The sequence below is a fragment of the Notamacropus eugenii genome, chromosome 1 (genome assembly GCF_028372415.1).
Source record: "Notamacropus eugenii isolate mMacEug1 chromosome 1, mMacEug1.pri_v2, whole genome shotgun sequence".
Classification (NCBI taxonomy): Eukaryota; Metazoa; Chordata; class Mammalia; order Diprotodontia; family Macropodidae; genus Notamacropus; species Notamacropus eugenii.
In genome coordinates this window covers 664,912,119-664,936,546 of record NC_092872.1, presented here as the reverse complement: position 1 = coordinate 664,936,546, position 24,428 = coordinate 664,912,119, and the positions used below count along the sequence as shown (strand labels likewise).

The 24,428-nt window shown below is 37.7% G+C and overlaps 1 protein-coding gene across 3 annotated transcripts in view; it reads left to right on the top strand.

Moving 5' to 3' along the window:
* Positions 1–24,428, top strand: part of CAMKMT (calmodulin-lysine N-methyltransferase) — a 530,058-nt gene that overhangs the window by 468,850 nt on the left and 36,780 nt on the right. For 2 of the 3 annotated variants that reach the window (XM_072635725.1, XM_072635724.1), the window contains exon 7: positions 4,302–4,368. The exons of the other annotated variant lie outside the window; for it this stretch is intronic. In XM_072635725.1, the coding sequence (XP_072491826.1) occupies positions 4,302–4,368 (67 nt within the window). The remainder of the gene's footprint in view (positions 1–4,301; positions 4,369–24,428) is intronic. 3 annotated transcript variants of the gene reach the window in all.

The window sequence follows — 24,428 nt, the reverse complement described above, 5'->3', positions numbered from 1 at the left end:
AAAATATCTCCCAGAATTAAAATATTAAATTGTTCCAAAGCAGACTAATCATTTAATCTTTAGATGGAAATGAATGAAATGTTATTGTCTCAGTTAGATAATTTTGTCTTTTTTTGAAAATAACAACTCAAGAAATTATTACATTATGAAATTATTTCTGTGTGATTATTAATTATGAAAGTGGAATCATATTTTAGTTAAATCAGAGTGACTAAATGTTAAAATGTATAAAACTGTACATTAATGTATCAAACATTGACTTGAGGATCTAGAAATGCTGTCTTACATGTATTTAATCTTAATAGATGCTTTAAAATGAACTTACAAAAATTTATATTTACATTGCTATCATTACTTGGAAAAAGAAATGTTTTGAAGGAAGAATCACTAGAGACAAAATTAAAATTGGATTCCTATATTGTGGGCTTGTCTCTATCAGGTGTTTTATTCAAGAGGAGCATCTAAAGATAGAATGTCTGTTTCCTTTAGCCTTAAGCATATATTCTGTAACCCTAGAATTCCATATTACCTGGACAAGAGGGATCAGAGGTGATTGTGTGATATTCAGTCAATTGAAAATCACCTTAAGCCCTCCGCCTAACCTACAATATAGTAGAAAAAAACCTGGATTTGGAGTCAAGGGGACTTGGATTCAAAATCTGATTCTGCTACTTATTAACTATGTGTCCTTGCTACTTAATTTCTGTGACTTTAGTTTCCTTATCTGTTAAATGGGAAGTTTAGAATAAATTATCTCTAAAGTCCCTTAAAACTCAAAATCATATGGTTCTATGAATCCTTCAAAAGCCCAGGTTTAAGTTTAGTAGACAATATTTGGCCCCTGGCATTATACATTATTCCCAATATGTTAGCCATGCTCATCAAATTTGCAAATGAGACAGTATTGTGATAACTAACACATTGTACAACAAATGAGATAATGTATACACACATTATTTTGCATCCTTTTAAGAGCTATGTAAATATGAACAGTTATTACATTTAGTAGGTTCAGGATCCCCAAATACCTTGACCATGTAAGATGCTAACCCAAAACTAATAAAATGAATTTAATAGTGACAAATGTGGCTCAAAGACATGAACCTTATAAACACAGGATGGGGCAGGCAGGGTTAAACAGATTTAGGAGAGAAAGAACTCAGTTTCTTCATCTAGAAAATGATAAGAATAACAGCACCTACCTCCAAGGACTGTTGTAAGGATCAAATGACATAATAATTGCAACATACTTCGCAGAATGTCCTGACCCATAGTAAGTGTTATATAAATATCAGCCAAGATTATTGTCATCGTCAATACTATTATTGTTGGCTACAAGCTCATTCAGAGATAACTGTGGCAATGATAGGCGCAATGGCGTATATGTGTGTGTATACTCATTTCCACACACATAAACATATGTACATATATATAACATGTATATACATAAATATATGTATATACGTAGATGTATACACATACACATATATGATGTAGGTATGTATGTATGCATGTGTCTATGTATATGCTATTGCATATACATAGACCAAAAACCCCCATGATGTAAGAGAGGGTAACATATAGAAATAAGAGCTAGACAAAGTGACTACATACTTATAAGTATGTGTAAGGTCACTGAGTATGACAAAGAATTTTCTTAATATTTTGAGTATTTTTGTTAGTATTTGAATCAGAACATGACCTTTTTTTCTTTAGATGCATGAATTAGTTTTTTTTTTTACATTGACTGTGATTTTCTTAAATCAAGGAGAGACCAAGAAATCTACATATATGTGTGTATGCTCTGAGAGGTGTAAAGTCCAGCATTAGAGAAAGAGCTGATGTTCTAGCCTGGTCCCATTGACAATATTGTGTTTTATTCTGGATGCTGCATTATAGAAAGGACATTGATTGTATTGACAAGCTGAAGACTCTCCAGAGAGCAAAGCCACACAGTGGTAAAAGGACCTTGTGTTCATGCCATCTGGATCAAGTGAAGGAACTGGGAGGAGAGAAGCCTTAGCAAGAACATATCTATCTTCAAATTGGAAAGATTGAAGTGTGGAAGAGGGGTCAGACTTGCCTGGCTTGTCCCCAGAAGACAGAATTTAGGAGCAAAGGGTAGAAGTTACAGATACAAATGCAGGCTGGTTATCAGGGGAAGATTCCTAACAGTTAAACCTATGGAGCAGAGTGGCTGCTGAAGGTTGTAGGCTCCATCAAAAGGTATCTGGTCATATGCTGGCTTTGTTGTAGAGGGAATTTTTATTCCGATGTGGGTTGGGCTTGACGAAATAACCCATAAGGTTGGAAATTCTTGGATTGGACTGTGGAAATTCTGTGATTTTGTGCTCATCTGAGACCATTTCTTTTATAAACTAAGGAGAATAAGAACCAATTATTGATATTGACTCACTAAGAGCTACCTCAAAATTTGTGCTAATTTACCTAAGTGGGGCAGGGGTGGGGAAAAGAATGTATCCATTCAGGCAATGTTTTAAAACAGTTGTACCATTTTTTTTTTCACTAGCATTCACATGAAATAAAATACTTCTAAACCACAAAAAACATTCCCTCTAGTCCTAAAAATAGCATAGGCTAAACATTGTTATGAAAAATTTTATTAAAAAAAGAAATTTGCTTTTATGATATATGTTCACATACCTGCTGTAGCTTGAACTCCCAGAGTGATGGATTTATACATTGTATAAGAATATGTAGTGTTAAGATGTTTACTAAAAAATATTAATAGGTTTCTGAGTTATATAATTTAACTTCACTGTGACTATTTTGTAACAAAATAATATGTTTTGCTTGGGAGATTAGTCATGCACTCATAGGGCTCTACAGGTGTATGCTGTACATTGGAACATGCTGTTGAATTCCATGGAAACTCTGAGTAGGGTGTGGTCTGAGTGTGGGGGAGGTTGATCAGGAACAGTTATAAGTTGACTCTTCAGTAATTTTCTTTTTTTGAAAAATAAAGATGTTAGCTGTCCCTTTCTGCAAGACATTTAATTTAGAAGATTTTCCTGAAATACTTCATTCCCAAAATAGACAGAACTGTAGGCCGATTGTGTCATTTCAGTTAATCAAAACAAGTAGTCAAATTAGTCTCTTTTATTTTTTTTAATGAATGTAATTTAACAGTATTTAATTTGCATATAGGAAAGTTCACCCTGAGAAAAAAAAAGTCTGCATTATAGCACTTTTGTAAACCTCAACAAAGCCCTTCATTAGGAGACCTAATTACTTTTCTCTACCTACTCCTAAGGAGAAAAGCTATCACAGTACCTGCTCATTCATTCAGACAAGAAAGCGTGCCTAGTGGTTCAAGCAGAGACATGGGTGTGAAATTCCTGTGGCTCTCCTCTTGCTGGGCAATTGTGACAGACTTAGAGTAGTTCAGGTAATCTGAGTTCTCTTCACTGCCCTACCTTTCTGGGCATTCAGGGAATATCACTCAGGCCCTCTTTTGCTTTAGTTTCCTGAATTTATATCAAATTAGGCCTACAATATCCTTCACTGGAGTTCTAACTTGCTCTGGCAACTATTACTCTGTGTTGAAATGTAGGAAATGCTTTATCTAGTTAGAGGAATTAGGCCTGGCTCCCTGAAAACCAAGAATATTAGGAAAGGCAGCAAATAGTATAACCCTCTCATTTTACAGATGAGAAATCTGAGGCCCAAGAAAACTTGACCAAAATCACGTGTAATTAGCAAGAGATGTCTGTCAACAGTAATTCAGCCTCTTGGTTTCTACTTCATTATTCTCATGTTAACACTGAGAAGACACCAGAAGATTTGCCTTTTATTTAGATCATTGAATTTTTGTCTTTACAAATATACATACATACATGTATATATTTCTGGGTCTATGTATAAGTATATATACCTAAGAGGCTTGGCCATACAGCAGTTAATACTATTTAGTCAAAGAAACTCATGAAGATCATCTACGAAAGTCTGAAAAGAGTTTCATTCTCCTTATGACATGGAGGTGACCCTAGATTCTCAAAGGCTTTACCAATGGTTCACAAGCTCTGATGTTTTCTATCAACTTATACAAATTTTGATTAATAACCTAATGGTATAATATCAACCTAAGTCTAGAATAACTAAGGGTAGAGAGACTTATCGCTGAAAAGCTGGCCAAGTGATTAATTTTTTAATTGTTACAACTTTACCAAGGTGAGAAGTTGCAGTCGATGTTGGTGAAGGGAGCACCTACACTGCTGAAACCATAGCTACTTATATAACTGACCAGTATTCTACAGATTATTCTTAACTGTATCCTATAGATGTGAATGATATCATCACAAGGAACCAGAAGAAAGGTGTGTTTAAGACTCAAGCCATATCAAGTTGGTAAGAATTTTTCAGTGGGAAAACATTTCGGGTTTTTGCAAGTGTGTTGTGATGCTTTTAGTGTTTTGGATTAGTGAATGGAACTGTGATGGGGACTATTTGTGGTCTGAGATTATACAAGTGAAAGGAAATTCAGTTGGATGATTTTTTGAAATGAATGATGTTTAAGAAGACAACATAGAATTCTCTCAAATTCTGTCAGTTCTGACCTGAATGAATAATGGTATTCATCCTTGATCAGCATCTATATATATGTGTGTATGTGTATGTAGGTATGTGTATATGTATATACATAAACACACAAAAGGAGAGAGAGAAAAATAGATCTGTGTACATTATTTCTCTGATCATAGAAACATTCAGTTATGGAGTCCAAGATAGATTAGTTTTATGCAAAATGTCCATTTATGCATTTTGCCACAGGCATTATTTCCAACATTTGCTGAGTTTTTGGCCACATGTGATTCTTCCATCATTTGATATTTTAAGTTTCCTCTATGTCTAGGATACTTTTCTTTCTTCAGTAGAAAATGAGTGAATAGCCAGCCAATAGTGCTTCAGAGTGATTGACAATATCAGACCTATGGCAGGTAGCAATGATTCTTGCTGATAAGTGGGTAAATACAGTCTGTGACTTTAAAAATGTCTCCTCTGTGATGATACTTAGAGCAAGCTGACTGGAATGTACAGTATTTCTCATTATTCTATATAAGGTTTAAAAAGACCAATAATGTATCCATGTGGCCTTAAGCTTGGTCTAGAGAAAAAAAGGAAGGTCAACCCTTAGCTATATACTTCCTTCATTTACAGGACAGTGCTGACTACAGAATGGAGATTACCATACACTTTTTTTTGTATGGGACTTCATCTTTTGTCATGATTTCAAACCTGGTCTTTTAGTTATCAATCAAAAGCACATTTTCCACATTGTCCTCATTTACATTTATCTAATGCTTAAGGTCATTTGTGACCATTTGAGTGAATTTCAGCATATGGAATCAGTGAATAATAGATTTCAGCTCCATGCTGTGAAGAAAGATTGTGTTTTTACAAGGCATAATGTTGTTTACTGGGTGTTAATAATCACTAATTAATAAACATATCTAGACTTCTAAAATGTTACATTTTAAGGGATAAAAATGTCAAGTGTTTAACTTAGTGAGAGCAAGAGCATTTTCTGCATAAAATAATTAAATCACACAAAGAAGAAATGGAATGTGGAGACTCAACCCAGATCACATCTAAGATGCTCAAAATATGAACTTTTCTGTTCTTCAGCACGTTTGGTAGCTTTTTTTCCCCAACTGTTTCACTAAAGTCTAAGTAAACTACATAACAATAATGACAACATGACTGTTCCCAAGGCAATAAGATTAAATTAACAGGGTGGAGTCAGTGGCTATTGAACCTCAAAGTCACACTTCTGAAACAGAAGGCAGTATACACCTGTGTACATGTATTGTGCTTCCTAGGGCCTTCCATGATGATGACTTTCCTCCCGTCTCCCATATTAATCATGGTCAGTTTTTCTGTCTTACCCCCTGAAAGCATTTTGTCCAGACTCTCCTAGGGCACTTGTCCAGAAAACAGATGGATGAATCAGGCCTTCAAGTGCTCTGATCTTATATTAAGACGATACTTGACTACTTAACCTTCAAGAAGCTACGAGGAAGCTGCCTACTGTTGCTGTAATGTCTGCCTTACCCTCATAACCACTGCTTTCCCACCCATATCCAGGATGATAAGATGAAAGCATTAGCTCCATGGGAGAAGAATGAAAGGAAACGTTTTACAAAAGAGCTAAGTAAGATATAGTGTAGTATTCTTTTTCAGTGACTCGACACATCTGCAGAATTCCTCCTCCAAACTGGAGGTGTGAAATAACAGCAGCTGCAAATTACTAGGAGGTATTTACCATAGCTACAAAGCCTACATGTGAGCCAAATGTTTCTGCTATTAAGAAGTACTTCAAAGCTTTGACACAGGAGCTTTGTAATGGCAAAATGTCTCCTGTAACTCCGCCCATGGAGAAAAAGTACAAGAGGAAAGTGAAGTTGTGATGCCAGAAACATAAGCATAAGAAATACTGTTTCTACCGTAGAATGAATGAACTTCCTCTTGGAGCACATTTTTTTTTAGTATTATACTCAAATAGGGAAGGATTCATACTTTAACTATTAGCATTTCTCACAACTTCCCACGTCTTCCATGTATCATCACAGGTCCTTTCTCTCATAACAATCCTTTTCTAAAGTAACTTTCTTGCCCTTCACTGAAAATATTCTAGATGCCCTACCACGTTTTATCCCCATGTCATCGTCCAATGTGTATCTACAATCTTAAACACGAAGGCTGTTGATCAGATGTGTTCAGTTATTCATTCATACAGTATCTATAGCATACCTACTAAGTACAAGGCATTTCACCTTAGGAGATGATAAGCAAGAAGCTATTGAAGATAACTGCCAAACAAGGAAGTAATTTATATAGTGATGGCTAACCACTTAGAGAATAAAAAGTCATATACTCAGACTTTCTGAATTATTGGATTTGCCTTAAAATCTCTTCAAAATTTGAATGCTTCTGAAGGAACCCCAGGCTTCTTGCATTTGTATGTCACCAGGTCTTTCCAGGAATATTCCAGTGAATATCTTTTGCTAGATAACACTAATTATCTGTTACCTTTTTGTTTTTTCATCAAATTAATCTGAACCAATGCCTATTTAAGGTATTGAAAATAGTATTTAATTTTTTTTACTCTTAGACACATTGAAGTTTAATCTACACTATTAATGTTTTTCTCTATTACTTTTTAAAGCAACTAATATGGGCCAGATACTTTATGAAGTACTTTATAAACATTATTTCATTCCCCCCACTTAATAACATTTTATTTTTTTTAGTTCCATGTTAATATAGTTTTCAACATTCACTTTTATACAATTTTGAGTTCCAAATTTTTTCTACTTCTCTCCCCTCCCCTCTCCTTCCCCTTCCCCAAGACAGCAAGCAGTCTGATACAGGCTATACATGTACAATCATATTAAACTTATTTTAAAGTGGTATTTAAGAAATGAGGTGACTTTTCTATAAAACTTGCACATGAAATATAAGAAATATGACATTGGTGATGTGAGATGAACCATTCCAAACTGAAAGAATATGGAGTTCATTGCCACTTTCCAGCCTTCTTTGTAATATAGTCTTCAAACCCAGATAAACAACTTGGAACTGCTTCTTGGTCTCCATTGTCAGTCTAGATGATGTCATTCTTTTTTAGTAAAGAGCTAGTTTTCAGGAGTACTTCAACAGGCATGTTGTGAAATGATTGGAAAATATATAGTCAAATAAAGTTGAATATATAGGATTCAATAGCTGGCTTTTGAGGTCCAAGAGCCTCTGACCCCACCCTGTTGATTTAACCTTATTGCCTTGGGAACAGTCATGTTGTTGTTTTTGTTATACAGTTTACCTAGATTTTAGTGAAACAATTGGAAAAAAGCCTCTCTTTCAATTATTATGGACAATACAACCACTTAGGTGGATTCAGGATTGATTGAGTGACCTGATCCAAAGAATAGTAGTCATTGTTCATTCCATGTCAAATTAGAAGTTCTTAAATGGGACACCACGGTAATCTATGTTTGACCTTGTGCTATTTCAAATGTTTGCCAGTTATTGGATAAAAGATGGCATGGTCATCAAGTGAGGAGAGACAACTGACATGTTGAATGGCAGAGTTAAGGTCCATAAAATTTTTTTAAATGACTAAAATGATGGACTGACTCTAATAACACTAAGCTAATAGGAAGAAATAAAAAGTCTTGTACTTGCATTTTTAAAAACAATATAAATTTATAAGATAGGCAAGGTGTGACTAAATAACAATAAATCTGAAAAAGATCTAGGGATTTTCAGTAGATTGTAAACTCACTATAAATCATGAGTATAATATGGCAACCAAAAATTGAACATAACATGCTCTTATACTGCATTATGAGAAGCCTGGTATTAAGAAAGCCTTAAAAGATTTTGTAAATTGATTTTCTACAACAGATTATATCTTCATAGGGATACATTTGACTAAGATGTATAGATAATTCCACTGTCTTTGTTGACTATTAGAAAGCATTTAACTACAATAGAGCAAAATAGTAGAGCCAGCTAATTAAAGTTGCCTAGGGACATTTAAGGAGAGAAATGGAAGAAGTCAACAAACATTTGTTATTACGAAGGAAAACGAAAAGAAGAAGAAAAAAAGGAAAGATCTGCAAGGATTCTTTTTAAAATAGAAAACTATTTTGACTATCAAAGACAATAGAGACATTATATCAAAGATGTGCTGGTAAATACTTAATAATGAGCTCACCAGGAAAAAAAAATGTACACAGAATGCACTTCTATGTTTAATCTGCATTCTTAATGTCAACACTACTTTCTTAAGTCTAACCAGTTAACAAAATAATAATCAAGCTTTGACTTGAAGCATTTGCAAGTTTCCGAACTATAAATGCTCACCACACCCCCTACATCATGATACAAAGGGAATCTAGCTAAGGGGAGCCACATTTGCAAGAAAATTGAGAGACTGATTTCCTAAGTATTTGAAGGAGAGGAAGATACTAAAGGTCTTTCTTGGCTGAAAAAATCTCAAATCTTCTTCATACCAAAAGAAGACAATTTGAGAGAACATCAACAACTACCAACTTATAAACCTACCTTCCCATCTAAATTATATTTGGATGAAACCCGTACACAAGTGAATTGAGGGCATTTTCAATGAGTATATTAGAGAAGAACAGGCAGGCTTTTGCAAATGATATCCTACAGTGAACAACGTCACCATTTTACAACTGATGGAACAATGTAGAGAGTATAGAATCATAGTGTTTATTTCATGATTATGAGAAAGCATTTAGTTCAATAGAGCATAACACTGTTTTAAAACCTCTTTTCCAACAAGGTGTCTCCCCTCCACATTTCAGAACCATTCAAGATTCTTTGAAAGACATGGCAAGAAAGCTATACCTGTGTTGAGCTATCTTCTGATAATAAATGTCAGATGAGGCATAAAACAGGGAGATTTACGTTCACCAAGGGTGTTCACCACTGTGATGATTCATGATAGAGTCCAAATTCAAGAAGGACTCCCTGTGAATGGTTGGGTGGCCCAGACACTTCCATTTGCTGATGGCATTGTTTCTAGTTGCATTAAGCTAAAGAGCACTGCAGAACCTTCTGGAAGAGATCTGTAACCACTTAAAAGATTTTGCTCTAATCATCCACCAGGTAAAGACCAAGTGGATGAAAAATGCCTATTGCCTAGATCAGCGCTTCTTAAATTATAGGTCTAGACCCCATATCAGATTGCAAAAAATTTGGCAGCAGTAAAATGTTTCTGAACATGCAACTACCAAAAATTAATTAAAAATCAAACATGTAATGAATCTGAAGTTTTTGTGGCCATGAAATACCAACATACAAAATGTTAAAAGGGGTCCTGGCCTACATGATTACATGCAATTGAATGAACAGTCTGTAGAACTTGGCCATCAATATGTGTGTGTGTTTGTCCTTTGTTGCCGAAGAAGACCATGCCATCAGAGAAATAAAGACATGACTTGCACTTGACTTTGTTCTGAGTGAGGGAGGGCTGTGCAGGTCACCAGCCTCACTTCTCCTCCAGAGCCATCTGAATCCAGTGATCAGATATTCATCAGGATGACTGGAGATGACCCAGGATGAGGCAATTGGGGTTAAGTGACTTGGCCAAGGTCACACAGCTAGTGAGTGTCATGTCTGAGGTGAAATTTGAACTCGGCTCCTCCTGACTCTTGCACTGGTGCTCTATACTGCAACACCTAGCTGCCCACCATCAATATGTATATCTGGGCAAACAGTATGAATGGATAATGAATTGGACTCAGGATTAAAAAGGAAGAGAACAGGTTGGATTGCCTTTAAGGAATTGCAAAGCTTTTTGAATGGTACCAAACTTCTTCTGGAAACAAAAGCAAAAATTGTGTGTGTGTGTGTGTGTGTGTGTGTATGTGTGTGTATGTGTGTGTATTATAATTTTCCCCCAGTTATATGTTAAAACAGTTTTTTTAACATTTGAGGTTTTTAACATTTGAATTCCAAATTCTGTCCCTCTCTCCTTTCCTGCCCTCCCCACAAAGGTAAGCAATCAGATATAAGTCATACATCTTTTTTAATGCCATTATTCTAATCATGATCTATATCTACAAGAGAAGAATGCTATAGTTATCAAAAGAGCTGAAAATGAATATCGCCTGGAGGAAATGAGAAGTATAGTGAATGTGACCAAGTTTCAGTTACATAATTAATGAAGAACTTCAAAGGATGGTCAAGTCAACAAACATTTATTAAGCGTCTTCTATGTGTTAGGCTCTCTGCTAAGTGCTACTGATGCAAAGTAAGGAAAAAGACAGTCCCTGTCCATACTCATCTCCCAGGGTCCAGCTTAGTCTTAGTGCTTCTGTGAAGCCTTCTGTGACTACCACAGTCCCCACTTATCTCTCCTTTCCCTAAAATCCAGAATATGTAGGATCTGTATAACAGTTTTAAATTTACTTTTTATCTTAATGTTATGTGTGTGTATATGTATCTATATATATCTATATAAGATGAACCCATGTTCATTTTATCAATTGTATTTTATAGTTTTAAAATCCAGATAGGAACTGTGTTGTGTGAATTGTAAAAAACTCTCAGTATTTAGTAATTCCTGTTCTTTCAATTGCTATCTTGGATATGGGATACAGAACACTGTGTGTACTTTCCTCACTAACATAACGATGCTTAAATCACCAAGTTTACAGGTAAAAGGGCAGGAAATGACATCTCCTATTCAGTCTTCTTTTATAAAGAAAAGTTCACACAAGGATAACAGTTCCTTATATTTTAATGTCTTCACTTTCTCTGTTCTGTTTTAAAAGAAATACAAGTGTCCATTTTGAATGTATCTCAAGCTTTGAGTAATAATAATTACTGGTATATATAGTTAATGTTTGCAAAGTGCTTTTTATCATAGTCTTGTGAAATAGGTGTCATTATTGCCATTTTACCCACGAGGAAACTGAGACTCAGAGAGGTCACTTATCTAGGTTCAAACATCTGGTACATATTTAAAACTAGTGTCTTCTGATGCTCCTTTTGCTAGTCTCTTAGAATAGGCTCTGTGGTGTAGTGGGAAGAGCACCTGAAGCCAGAACACCTGAGTTCAGATTCAGGCTTTGCTACTTGTGACTAGTGTGACCTAAGGCTTAAACTCTCTGTGTCTCAAATTCCTAATTTGTAAAGGGTCACCTTTATGGTTCAGGAAGACCTGAGTTCAAATCCATCCTCAGACACATAATAGCTGTATGACCCTGAGTAACTCACTTAACCTCTTTCTTCCTTGGTTTCTTCTACTGTAAAAAGAAGATAATAACAGCACAAACCTTATAAGGATGTTATGAGGTTCAAAGGAGATGACAACTGTAAGGTCCTTAGCACAGTACCTGATACATAGTAGGGGTTAAATAAATAATAGCTCTTACTGTTAGTATAACAGTAGATTTGGCCAGATGACACCTAAAGTCTTTTAGTGATATAGATGGTAACTGAATTGTGATCTCATTGGCAAAGGAAACTCCCTGTACCAACCCAGGTCAACACCTCTTTAACTTTTAGAGCAAGTAGAGTTTAGGTGACTTGCCTAAGGACACACCACGAATGTGCATCAGAGAAGGTGTTTAAACACATCTCTTCTTTGCTTCAAGGCTAGTTTCCTATGCCTTGCACCCTGCCTGTATATAAGCTTCCTCACAGCTTATAATCTGGACTTCTAAGTACCAATGTCAAGTAACTAAAATGGCCTGTTCCCACAATACTACTTCATCTGTTTTTTTTTACCCTTGTATGTATTTCACCTCTTGTCCCAAGTATTCTCTCCTTTGTGGTTCCCTTTACCTGTAAAAGGATCTTTTCCTCAAAAACTCAGTCATAGTGGGTCTATTGAGGTGCCAATCCTGCATTCCTAGCATGTTTCTTCCTGGAGCAGGTTTCCTACTCACCCAGAATAGGGCAGAAGTTATAATGGACAGCCAAGTATGACCATTAGAACTTTGAAGTCTGGTAAAATCAGAAAACAAATGCCCTTGATTGTGAGGAAAGTCCTACATTTGGTCATTTGAACAGCAAAAAAATCCTACTTCCAAGACAAAGGTGAGTTACTGTCCAAAGAAGTCTCTTAATACATGGCATAAGCCCACTGAAAACTAAAATAAAAATTCATATCTTGTAGCTGAACTACCTTGGAGAGAGATCACCTTAAATGTCCATCCCAGCCTGAGCTCAGAACACCTTTTCTTTTCTTTTCTTAATTTGGGAATGGTGCTTCAGACGTGGTAGAAAATTAAAGAATCACCAGCTCACTAGGCATTGTGCATGAATGTGCCTTAAGTGTAAAGAATGAAAACATTTGTTAATTCCCTGATTTAGTATCCAAATGGTACATGGCTGCAATTTACAATCCATTAGTTCTGATTTTTGTTATTACTTTGTTTTGGTACCATGTAAGTTAATCAGCTGTCATGATCATAGAATCAGAGAAATCTGAGATGGAAAATATAATTAGTAAAATAATTAGTACCTTTCATTCAAGGATCTCAAAATTCTTTACCAATCCTCCTTACCCAGGGTAGAGTATGTAGGTCACTAAGACGAGGTGGTCCAAATGTCAGGCGACATTTGAATTTCACTTTTGAACTCCAAATCACTTTTCCTTTACAGTTTCATGACAGTTGTCAAAGTCACAAAGGGTCAAAGGGTAGAATTAGTCTCAAGGTCAAGGCAGGAACATACAATTGATAAACTAGAATACTCTCTAGGAGTTTTTCTCACTAGCACTTAATTGATTTAAAAGGCCCAGCCTTCTATCCATTAAAACCAATTCTGCTTACTTATTCTGTTTATTTTGCAGCCATCACAAACCTCCAGAAAAGGAAAGCAAATTATACACAGTCAATTAGTTGTATGTATGCAGTTTATCTAATTTGCAGTTATCTATAGTGAATTTTTCCTGGCCCTCCTTCGTCCTCCGTACCTCCCTTCCCCACCCAAATAGCCTCCAAATTAATTTTAATATTAACTTAAATATATGATGAAAAAGGTAAATCTGTTGCAAGAAAATCAGTACATGAATTTCATTAACCTATCGTAAATAGCCTCTGCTACTATTCCCCTTCATTCATCTGCATAATTGAGACTTAAAAAATGGGCTCTTGCTAACACAAGATTATGGCGTCTACTCTACATTTTTGTTCCCATTTTGCAGATTAACTAAATTCAGTCCTAGGAAAGGCTGTCATTTTTCCCGTAGTGACCCAATGAATTTGTGGTTAAAGAATGACTTAAAATCAGTGTCTCCTATTATACTAGGTTAAAATTTCTCTTACTTTAACAATGAACACTCTTAATATTTTATTAACCCTTGCCTCACGATGCCACAGGCTACAAACTACTTACTATATTATCAAAATGCACTCAAGAAAGCCCCAAAGTGCCTCCCTGTTGGAACAATGGCACACACCTGTAATCCCAAATATTATGCATGCGCATGCATACACACATACACACACACGTATGCACACTCAAATTTGCCTCCCCCACTCCTTTACCCCACTTCTCTCCCATCCAGAACAGATTAAAAATAACAGGCCCAAACTTAGCACACTCTGCTAGATGGGTAAGAATAAACCCATCATCACCCACAGTGACCTTTGCCCTGCAACAATGCCCCTTAAAGAACTGTGAACTTCAGTGTTCATCTATCACCCATTTGCTACCCCTATAGCTAACAATTTCCCACCATCTATTTCTCTTTATCCCTTAATAAATTAATCACCTGCAACATAGAAGAAAACTATGCCCAGCTCTTACTTCCTCTTCTCTCATCCCCATTTTCCTCAATCCTACCCTACCTTGCTCTACTCCAGCCCTGCCCATCTTTTCCACTATGTGTCACTCACTATCCAATGACCCTCCCCTCCTCCACCATACACACTGGTCTTAGAGGGGGAGTCACACTCTCCATTTATCACCTCCACTCAGTAACCTCTCTTCCTTTGAAATTCACAGTATCATCATTTTCCACCCAATTAAGATTAGGGTGACTATTAGATGATGGCCCTAAGGTAATTTTCATGATCCTGAAAGGAGATGAAGGAAGTCACATAAATGTGCTGACTGGGCATGCTCTATCTTCATATTATCCCAGTTCAACTGGACCCTCACTGCAGCTAGGCAATCATGTTATTGTTCCCTATTATTCCCTAACTGATCCTCTGTCCCTTATCTCATTCCCTAGAAAAAAATTTCTAAACCTTTCATTCCTTCCTCAAGCCTCTCATCTTCCTCCTTACCTCCTTCCTTCCCCTTTTGTCTCTTTGATCTTCATCTTCTTCTCACAAACACTTTACCTCCCACTTTACTTTTTCTTCACCCTCTCCTTCTCTCTCCTAGTCTTGGACAATGAAGTGATCCTCCTTGATGAGGCCAACCTCTAGTCATATATGCCCTTGATGTCATACTCTCTGATCTTCACTAGATTGCAGCCTCATTCATCTCCCTCTCTCCAATCTTAAACCTTTTCTCCTGGATACTCCCTTTGGACTTTCATGACACTGCTCTCTCCTCATTCTCTTCCTACATGTCTATATGTTCCTTCTCAGTCAGCTTTACTGGTTCTTCATCCACCATGCCTCCTAACTGTAAGTGTACCCTAAAGTTCTTTCTTAAGCCACCTTCTCTAAAAAGAAAAAGTGGAGAGACACTTTCTCTTGATGACTTCCTTAGCTCCTGTATATTTAATTATGGCAGCTAATGAAGCAAGAGAGAATAAGAGGCAGCTGCTGGTACACTGGACAGAGTGCTGAGCCTGGTTTCAGGAAGAACCTCAATTTAAATCTGGCCTCAGACAGTATGTGACCCAGGACAGGTCACTTAACTTCTGATTGCCTCAGTTTCTTCAATTGTAAAATGGGAATAATAATAGAACTTGTCTCATACAGTTGTAAGGATCAAATGAGATAATACTTGAAAAAATGTTTAGCAATATACCTGGCTCTATATGAAGGCTTATTGTCTTCTCCCCTAATTATCCTCTCAATGCTGACGATTCCCAGATCAGTATATCAATCAGCAGTACTTTAGGAAAATCATTTTGGCAGCTAAGTGGAGGACAGATTGGAGTGGAGAGACACATGAAGAAGAGCAAGAATTTGTGAGTGTCTGAACCAGGGAAGTCTTTGTGAGAGTGGAGAAAGGAGGCTGTATTTAGGAGAGTTTGTGAAGGTAAAAATGACACAAGATTGGCCAACAGATTGTATTAGTGAAGTGAGATCAAGTAAAGAGCTAAGGATCAAAGAATGGTAGAGTCCTCAACAATAATAGTAAAGTTGGGAAGAGGAAAACATGGTAAAGACCATGAGTTATGTCTTTGGATGCGTTGAATTTGAGATGCCTATGGGACATTTAGTTGGTGATATGAGACATGTTCAGGAGAGAGATTAAACCTAGATAAGCTAATATGGGAATCATCTATATAGAGAAGATAATTGAAGTCATGGGAGAACTCAATGAGATCTCTAAGCAAGACAGTATGGAAAGAAAAGAGAAGAGACTTGGAACACCTATAGAGGACTAAAGGAGTCAAGAAAGAGAGGTCCGACAGGTAGGAAAAGAGACAAGAAAAAGCAGAGCCATGAAAACACTGGGAGCAGAGAGCATCCAAGAGAAAAAGATGGTAAAAAAAAAAAAAGTATCAAATATTGCAGAGATGTCAAAAAGGTGACAATCTGGAGCGACAATTAGATTTGGCAATTGGGAAATCATTTGTAATTTTGAAAAGAAGTCTCAGTTAAATGATAACATCAGAAGCCATTTTGCCAGGGATTTAGAAGAGAAGGAGAGGAGAGGAAGCAGAAGCATTAATTGTACAGAGCTTTCAAAGAGTTGAATCGAGAAGGGGAAGAGAAATATAGGATGATACATGATTGGTACGGTAGGATGTAACGATGGGTCTTTTTAAGGATGGAGAAGACTTGGGCATGATTGTAGGCAGCCAGGAAAGTGCCACTAACTAAGAAGAGGTTGACAATTAGGAAGAGTAGGGGTGATAGAGAAAGCAGTATATGGTAGGAAAAGATACCAGGGGATCAAAGATCCATGTAGAGGGATTGGTATTGACAATGAGATGACCATCTCTTCCTCTCTCCCTTTTCTTCCCCTTATTTTCCATCACTAATTGTCTGTTAGACATTTCAAACCAGATGTTTTGGAGACATCTCAAACTCAGTATATTTAAAACAGAATTCCACATATTTCCCCGCAAACCCATCTTTATATCAAACATCCCTACTTCTGTTGAAGGCCCCACCATTCTTCTAGTCTCTCAGGTTCATAACCTTAATGTCTCACACTCCCTCACCCCACATCTTGCTGTTTCTACCTCTCCAATATCTTTTGCATCCAACACCTTCTCTCTACTCACACAGCTACCACCTTAGTTCAAGCCTTCATCACCTCTTGCCTAAATTATACATCTCTTAATTGGTCTCCCTATGTCAAGTCTCTCCTCAGTTTAATGTATTCTCCACATTAATGCCAAAGTTATTTTTGATAAGTACAGCTTTCAGTAAGTGAAACTCCTTTGTTTAGCTTTTAAAGCCATTCAGAACTTTGTCCCAACCTATCTTCTTGGCCTTGGTATTTTGCTCCCTCTCCTTCACTCTGTGATCAGGCTAACCTGGCTTCTCTATTCCTCATGCACAATATTCTGTCTCTCCTCTCTGTGCCTCTCAAATGGTTATCCCTCATGCATGGAGTACACTGCCTTCTCACCTCTGCCTCACAGAATCCTTCTCTTCTGTCAAGATGCAGCTAAAGTACTTCTCATCTTGGTATATAGTATGAGATGTTGGTTCATATCTAAATTCTGCCATATTATTTTCCAGCTTGCCCAACAGTTTTTGTCAAATAGTCTCACCCCCATATCTAGGGTCTTTGGATTTATTTAACACTATACTATTATGTTTGTTTGCACCCATGTGCCATTGCCTAATCTGTTTCTCTAATTGATGTCTTAAATTTTTAACCAGCATCACATAGTTTTGGGTGTTATTTTTTTAGCATTCTTGTTGTGTAGTATAGTTTGAGGTATGTTTCTATTATACCCTCTTCCTTCACTAAAAAAAAAAAATTCCCATAAGACTCTTGATCTGTTGTTTCTCCAGGTGAATGTTGTTATGTTTCCCTACTCCCATAATATAATCCTTTGTTTGATGGGTATGACACTAAATGAGCATTGGTAACTTTGGAGAGAGAAGTTTCAGTCATAAGCCAGATTGTGAATGGTTGAGATATGAGTGACAGGAAAGGCAATGAAAGCAGACAGATTTTTCTAGGAGTTTGACTGAAAAAAGGAGGAGAGATATTAGACAATATCTTGAGGGTATATTGAAGGCTGTTTTTTTTTTTAACGGGGAAAACCAGGGAAAGAAATAGCAGGTATAGAAAGATTGAAGATTAGAAAGAGAAGGGGATGATTAAGGGGCAGTATGCTAGAGAATAGAGTGTTATTTGGGATCAAGGACTCATGCAAAGGGACTGGCCATAGCAAGAAGGCCCATCTCTTTGTCAAAGTGGAGTAAAGGAGGAACTAGTGGGGAATGATGTAAAAGGGTTTGGAGTTGAAGACAAGGGGGGAAGTAAGTTCACTGTAGATAGCCTATTTTCCCATAAAATTTAAGGCAAGAAGGCTCAGTCAGAAGGAAGAAGTATCAGAAGATTGAGAGAGAAGGTTTGGAATAACCTCTGTATTTAGCAACATAGAAAGCCAATTAGAGAAGAGCAAAAGTATTGCCTTGCTTCATTTAAGATTCAGTTGAGGTTAATTAGCAGAAATTTTTCCTGGTTTCCATCAGCTCACAGTTTTGACTTTCTCCTTTTCTATTCAACAATACATAGGTGTAGAGGAGGGAGATGGTGGAAGTAATTTAGGGCTGGGTTTATAATTTAAATATATTGTTTTGGCAACTGTCTTAAGAGTTAATGCTTGTTTAGCTATATTCTCATTCTTTGCTGCATCTTCATCCAAATTGTATCTGCTAGCCATGGATCTCCCTCCAGCACTCAGTCCTGGGCTCTCTTCTCTTCTCCCTTTATATAATTTATATAATTCTCATCAGCTCCCATGGATTCAATTACTATCTCTAGCGGATGATTGACAGATATATTTTTCCAGCCCTGATCCTCACTCCTGACCTCCAATCTCATATCTCCAGCTGCCTCCTACACCTATTTGCCTCTATACCTAACTGTATGTATTTTAGACCTCAGCACGTCCAAAACAACTCAATCTTCCCCACAAACCCTCTTTTTAACTTTCCTATTACCCTTAAGAGCACCACCATCCTCCTAGACACCCACCTCTCATAGTCAATCTGTTGCCATCTTATCACTTCTACCTTTGCAACCTCTCTCATAAATGCCCCCCTTTTCTCTCTGACACAGTCACCATCCTGATTCAGGCTCTCATCGCTTCACACCTGGACTAACCTGCTGTTTTTCTTCCTCAATTCTCCTCCCATTCTAGTCCATCCTCCACTCAACTGCCAAAGTCATCTTCCTAAAGTACAGATTTGATCTCCTCACCCCACCCGCACCTCTCAGTAAACTCCAGGAGCAACCTGTTGCCTCTAAGAGCAAATAAGTATAAAATCCTCTCTTTGGCTTTTAAAGCTTTCACAACCTAGTTCCTTCTCACTTGTCCAGTCTTCTTACACTTGACTGTATTGTCCCAACCCCACATTGGTTTTCAGGACAATCTATCTCTTCTCTCTCTGTCTCCCTGTCTCTCTCTGTGTCTGTCTCTCTCCTTTTCTCTCTCCTCTCTCTGTCTCTGTCTCTCTGTCTCTTTATCTGTCTTTTCTCTTTGTCTCTGACTCTCTGGCCTTGTCTCTCTCTCTCTCTCTCTCTCTCTCTCTCTCTCTCTCTCTCTCTCTCTCTCTCTCTCTCTCTCTCTCTCTCTTTCTCTCTGGCTCTCTGTCTCTCTCTCTCTGTCTCTGTCTCTCTCTCTCTGTCTCTGTCTCTCTCTGTCTCTGTCTCTCTTTCTCTCTCTCTGTCTCTCTCTCTGTCTCTCCCTCTCTGTGTCTCTCTGTCTCTCCCTCTGTCTCTCTGTCTCTCTCTCTCTGTCTCTTTGTCTCTCTCTCTGTCTCTCCGTCTCTCTCTGTCTTTCTCTCCCTCTCTCCTTCTCTCTCTCTCTCTCTCTCTCTCTCTCTCTCTCTCTCTCTCTCTCTCTCTCTCTATCTATCTATCTCTATCTCTATCTCTCTCCCTTCCTCCCTCCCTCCCTCTATCCTTCCTCCCTCTACTTCTCTTTCTACCTAGAAGAGGACTCCTCAGGCTCCCTTGCTGGATCCTTATCCAGGTCACATCCACTAACTATAAGTGTCCCACAGGGCTCTGTCCTGGCTCCTCTTCTCTTCTCTCTCTATATTACTTCACTTGGAGATCTCATCAGCTCCTATGGATTTAATTATCATCTCTATGTTGATGATTGCAAAACTACTTATCCTGCCCTAACCTCTCTGCTAACCTCCAATCTCACTTCTCCAGCTGTCTTTCAGACATTTCAGACTTGACTTCCAGTAGACATCTTAAACTCATCATGTCCAAAACTCAACTCATTATCTTTCCCCCTAAACCCTCTGCCCCTCCTACCTTCCCTATTGCTATAGAGGGCAATATTATCCTCCCAGTCCCCCAGAGTTGCAACCCAAGTGTTATCCTCAACTCTTCACTGTCTCTCCACGCCCCGCCCTCCCCATATCCGAGCTGTTGTCAAGGTCTTTGATTTCACCTTTGCAAGATTTCTCCAATAAGCCCCCTTCTCTCCTGTAACACTGCCCCCACTCTAGGTAGGGCAGGCCCCCACCTCACACCTTGATTAATGTAATAGCCTACTGGCAAGTCTGCCTGCCTCAAGTCTCTCCCCACTCCAAATTATTCTCCATTCAGTTCCTAAAGTGATTTTCCTAAGGCACAGGTCCAACCATACCACCCCCCTACTCAAAAAACTCAGTGGCCCTCTATCATCTCCAGGACCAAACACAAAATCCTCTGGCATTCAAAGCCTTTCATAGCCTACCCCTCCTCCACCTACCTTTCCAATTATCTGATACCTTCCTCCACACCATACACCCTTATCCAGTGATGCTGACCTCCTTTGTGTTCCAAGAACAAAATACTCCATCTCTCACTCCTGGTGTTTTCTCTCAATATTCCTCATGACATGTTCCTCCTCATCTCTGCCTCTTGGCTTCGTTCAAGTCTCAGCCTGACTTTCTGCACGAAACCTTTCCTCTCTTAATGCTGATGCTTCACCTATCAGATTACCTACAGTTTACTCTGCATATGTTTTCTATGAGCAATGTTGTTTACATGTTGTCTTCTCCATTAGAATATTAGTTCCTTGAATTCAGGAATTATTTTTGCATTTCTTTATATGCACTCGACATAGTACCCTAGCACATATAAATGCTTGTTGGGGTAGCTAGGTGATACAATGGATAGAGTGCTGGACCTGGAGTCAAGAGGACCTGAGTTCAAATCTGGCTTCAGACAGTTACTATCTTTGTGACCCTAAGCAAGTCACCTAATCCCATGTGCCTCAGTTTCCCCATCTGTAGAATGAGCTGGAGAAAGAAAAGGCAAATTGCTTCAGTATTTCTGCCAATAAAATTCCAGATGCGGTGACAAAATATCTGACAGTTCAAAATTGACAACAAAATGCTTGTTACCTTGACTTGCAAAATTATCTACCTATTGGATAAACTGAATAAATTATCTACTTTTCTGTCTCACTAAGACTGACTGGCCATGGAATCACTCCCAATATGGTGTAAAGCAGGTGATAATGGTATAGCATATCACAAATAACAGACAGCCCTGATCCATTTCTTTTGTGTCATTCCTACAACCACCATTTCTAAACCTGAATCCATGTTGACCTCTTTTACGTTGTTATGTTTTATCTCAGTAGTTTTTCTTTGCCTGTATTTCTCTGATACCGAACATGTTTTGAATTCTTCCTTAGGTACAAATTGTCTTGTCCATTGTAGTGTACACTACAACACTCCCTCCCCCTCTCATCCATTGCCCAAATTTCATATGAAGTTGGAGAAATGGTGGGACGGGAGGAAGTAGTGTACATTAAAATTTAAGTCCTAATAATAAAATCAAATTTATTATGTAAATTGGGTTAACAGAATTAGCATTCTCTTCCCACAGTGTTCAACTCTAGCTGGCTAAAATCATTTAGTTTAATATAGTTGTAATTAATAAAATTTTTCTAAAATATATGGTATGGAAAGGAATATACAAAGTGACTATTTGTTGATGATTTCTCTCTCAAAATCTGATTTCTCTGATTTAGCTATGTACTGCTGAGTAGAAATATGTGGGAATGCCAGGGGTTTTCTTTTTTCTTTTTGTATAATAGATACAGTGTGGTGTAGTAAATAGAAGGCTTAGAGGCAGAAAATCTGGGTTCATGGCCTGCCTGTGATACTGTGTGACCACAGGCAGATCACAACTGCAGACAATTCCCCCCCTCCCCATTTATCAACTAAGTATGTGTGTATGCATGGCTGGGATCTGTACCTTGCCCCCATCCCCAAGCCTTATTACCACAAACCAGACCACCTTCTTAATGTTTCTACCACATACGCTACAGCTTTGGTCATACTGTTCCCTCCAGTAAGAAAATGTCCTTCTCTGTTCCACCTGGTCAATTCATGTCTATCATTCAGACCCCAACTCATATTCTTCCTTTGCCATGGAACCCTATCCCAACTAATCCAGGCCACATTGATCCTCCCATCTTGAACTCCTGTATCACAAACTTAGGTTGCTTTAGGAACTTAATTATATACCATATCATAGTTTTCTCTGATTGTTTCAAATAATGGTCTGACTTTTCCAACAAGAATATAAGTCCTTTGAGGGTGGCAGAAAGTCTTCTGCTTCCACTGTTTTAAAAAAAAAGCCTAGCATGTTAGCATATGATAGGCGTATTAAATGCATGGTTGGCTAACGTATACATTTAAGTTGTAGTTATGCTTTTAAGCCAAAGAGCCAATAAATAATAAGTAAAGGACTTTTCAACAACCAAGCAACTATTTAGTCTGTGAATTTAGCTATAAATTTAAATCATGGCAATTCTCTGAAGAGTCCAAGACACTATATAGTGGCCCCTTAAAAACAGCACCTTTCAAAACACACAAAGGATAGAAAAGATTGGAGAATGAAGCAATACAATGGGGAAGGGTATGTATGGAAGAAGGGAGAGAAGTAGTGCTGAAATCTGGTTAATGCAGTAAATGACCTGAACGTGTACTGTGAAATTGTTTTCAATGCAGACTTAAACACTGAGGCATAAAATGAAAGGAACTGGTGTAGACACTGCTGGATTTCTCTGCAAAAACAAATGCTTTTGACAAATATGAAAGAAAAGCAACTGTCTCCTTTATAGCACTCACAGAATTACTTGTCTTTTGATAATTCCAAGTTTTTTGCATTTGGCAAATATGATCAAGAATTATGTCAACATATTTATTTCACCACTAGAAAAGCAACGCCTTTTAGATAGTAGAGTTACCAAATAGATTCATCTTCCCTACAACTAGTGGCCTACAATTATTACAGTAAAATATATGGAGATAGATTTTAACATTGAAACTATCAGAAAAGACATCTTTTGATGCTCTCTTTAAAATGAGTTGTCTGTGATCTCTATAATTAAGATCCAAACTGGATTGAACCTGTGTGGTTTCAGGTTTTATTGAAAACTGGAAACCCCGGTCTTATGTTTGGACATATTTTAACACATCTGGCTTGATTTTGTTTGTTTGTTGATGTTGTTACTGTTTTTGTTATTGTTGTTTTGAGATGAAAGTATCAAATAGCTTAGAGATAAATTTGACTTTCAATCTCAGATTGAAACCCAAAGTCAAATGCAGTATGAGAAGTCTTGAGTTAGGATAACGTAATTAGTTTCCTGTTCCCACAATACTGAATCCTATCCTACTAAAGCCACCAAGTTTGATACAACTGTGATTTCCTTAAAATTTCTTTAAAATATGATATGGGCCAGGAGTGGTGGTATATGCTTACATTACCTGCTAGTGAGAAGCCGAGGCTGGTGGATCACTTGAGTTTGGGAGTTTAGAGATGTGATAAGGCTAAAGTCAATTGGGCATCTGCACTAAATCCAAGATCAGTATGATTTGCTGTCAGGAGTAGAGGGGCCACCAGAACACCAGCTCTTCCTAAGGAGGGTTCAGCCAGTCAAGTTAGGAAGCAAAACAAGTCAAAATTTCCATGCCAACCAATAGGTTGGGTCTGTGACTGACGTTTCCAGCCTAGGGATGATAGGGAGACCCAGTGTTTAAAAAAAAGGCATGGAAGAAAATACAAAATGGCTCTTTGTTGAGAGATCTGTTGAGAGAGTCTCAGAATCTGATTTCTATAGGTTAGCAGGGCACCCTCTGGGGGAAATATATAGAGGCATCAGTATTTTTCATATTAGTATTAATACACATAATTTGTTAACATGTATAAGCAGATAGAGGCAGCTATGGGGTATTGGACCGAGTGCAGGGCTTAGACTCTTGAAAACCTCAATTTAAATTCTGCTTCCCCTGCCCCCCCTTAGAAACCAAATGACCCCAGGCAAGTCACCTAACCTCAGATACTTGTTAGTGATAGGTGGTTTTCCCAATACCTCGTAATTCTAGTGCCTTCTGTCCCTTAAGTATTTGTATTTCCTTTTTTATCCTTTATGTATCTTGCTTGCACATACTTGTTTGCTCATTATCTCTTCCTTTAGACTGTGAGCTTCTTGAGGACAGGAGCTGCCTGTTGTTTGTTTTTGTATCCCCGGCTCTTAACACAAAGCCTGGCTCGTAGGGAGTGCTTAATAGATGTTTATTGAC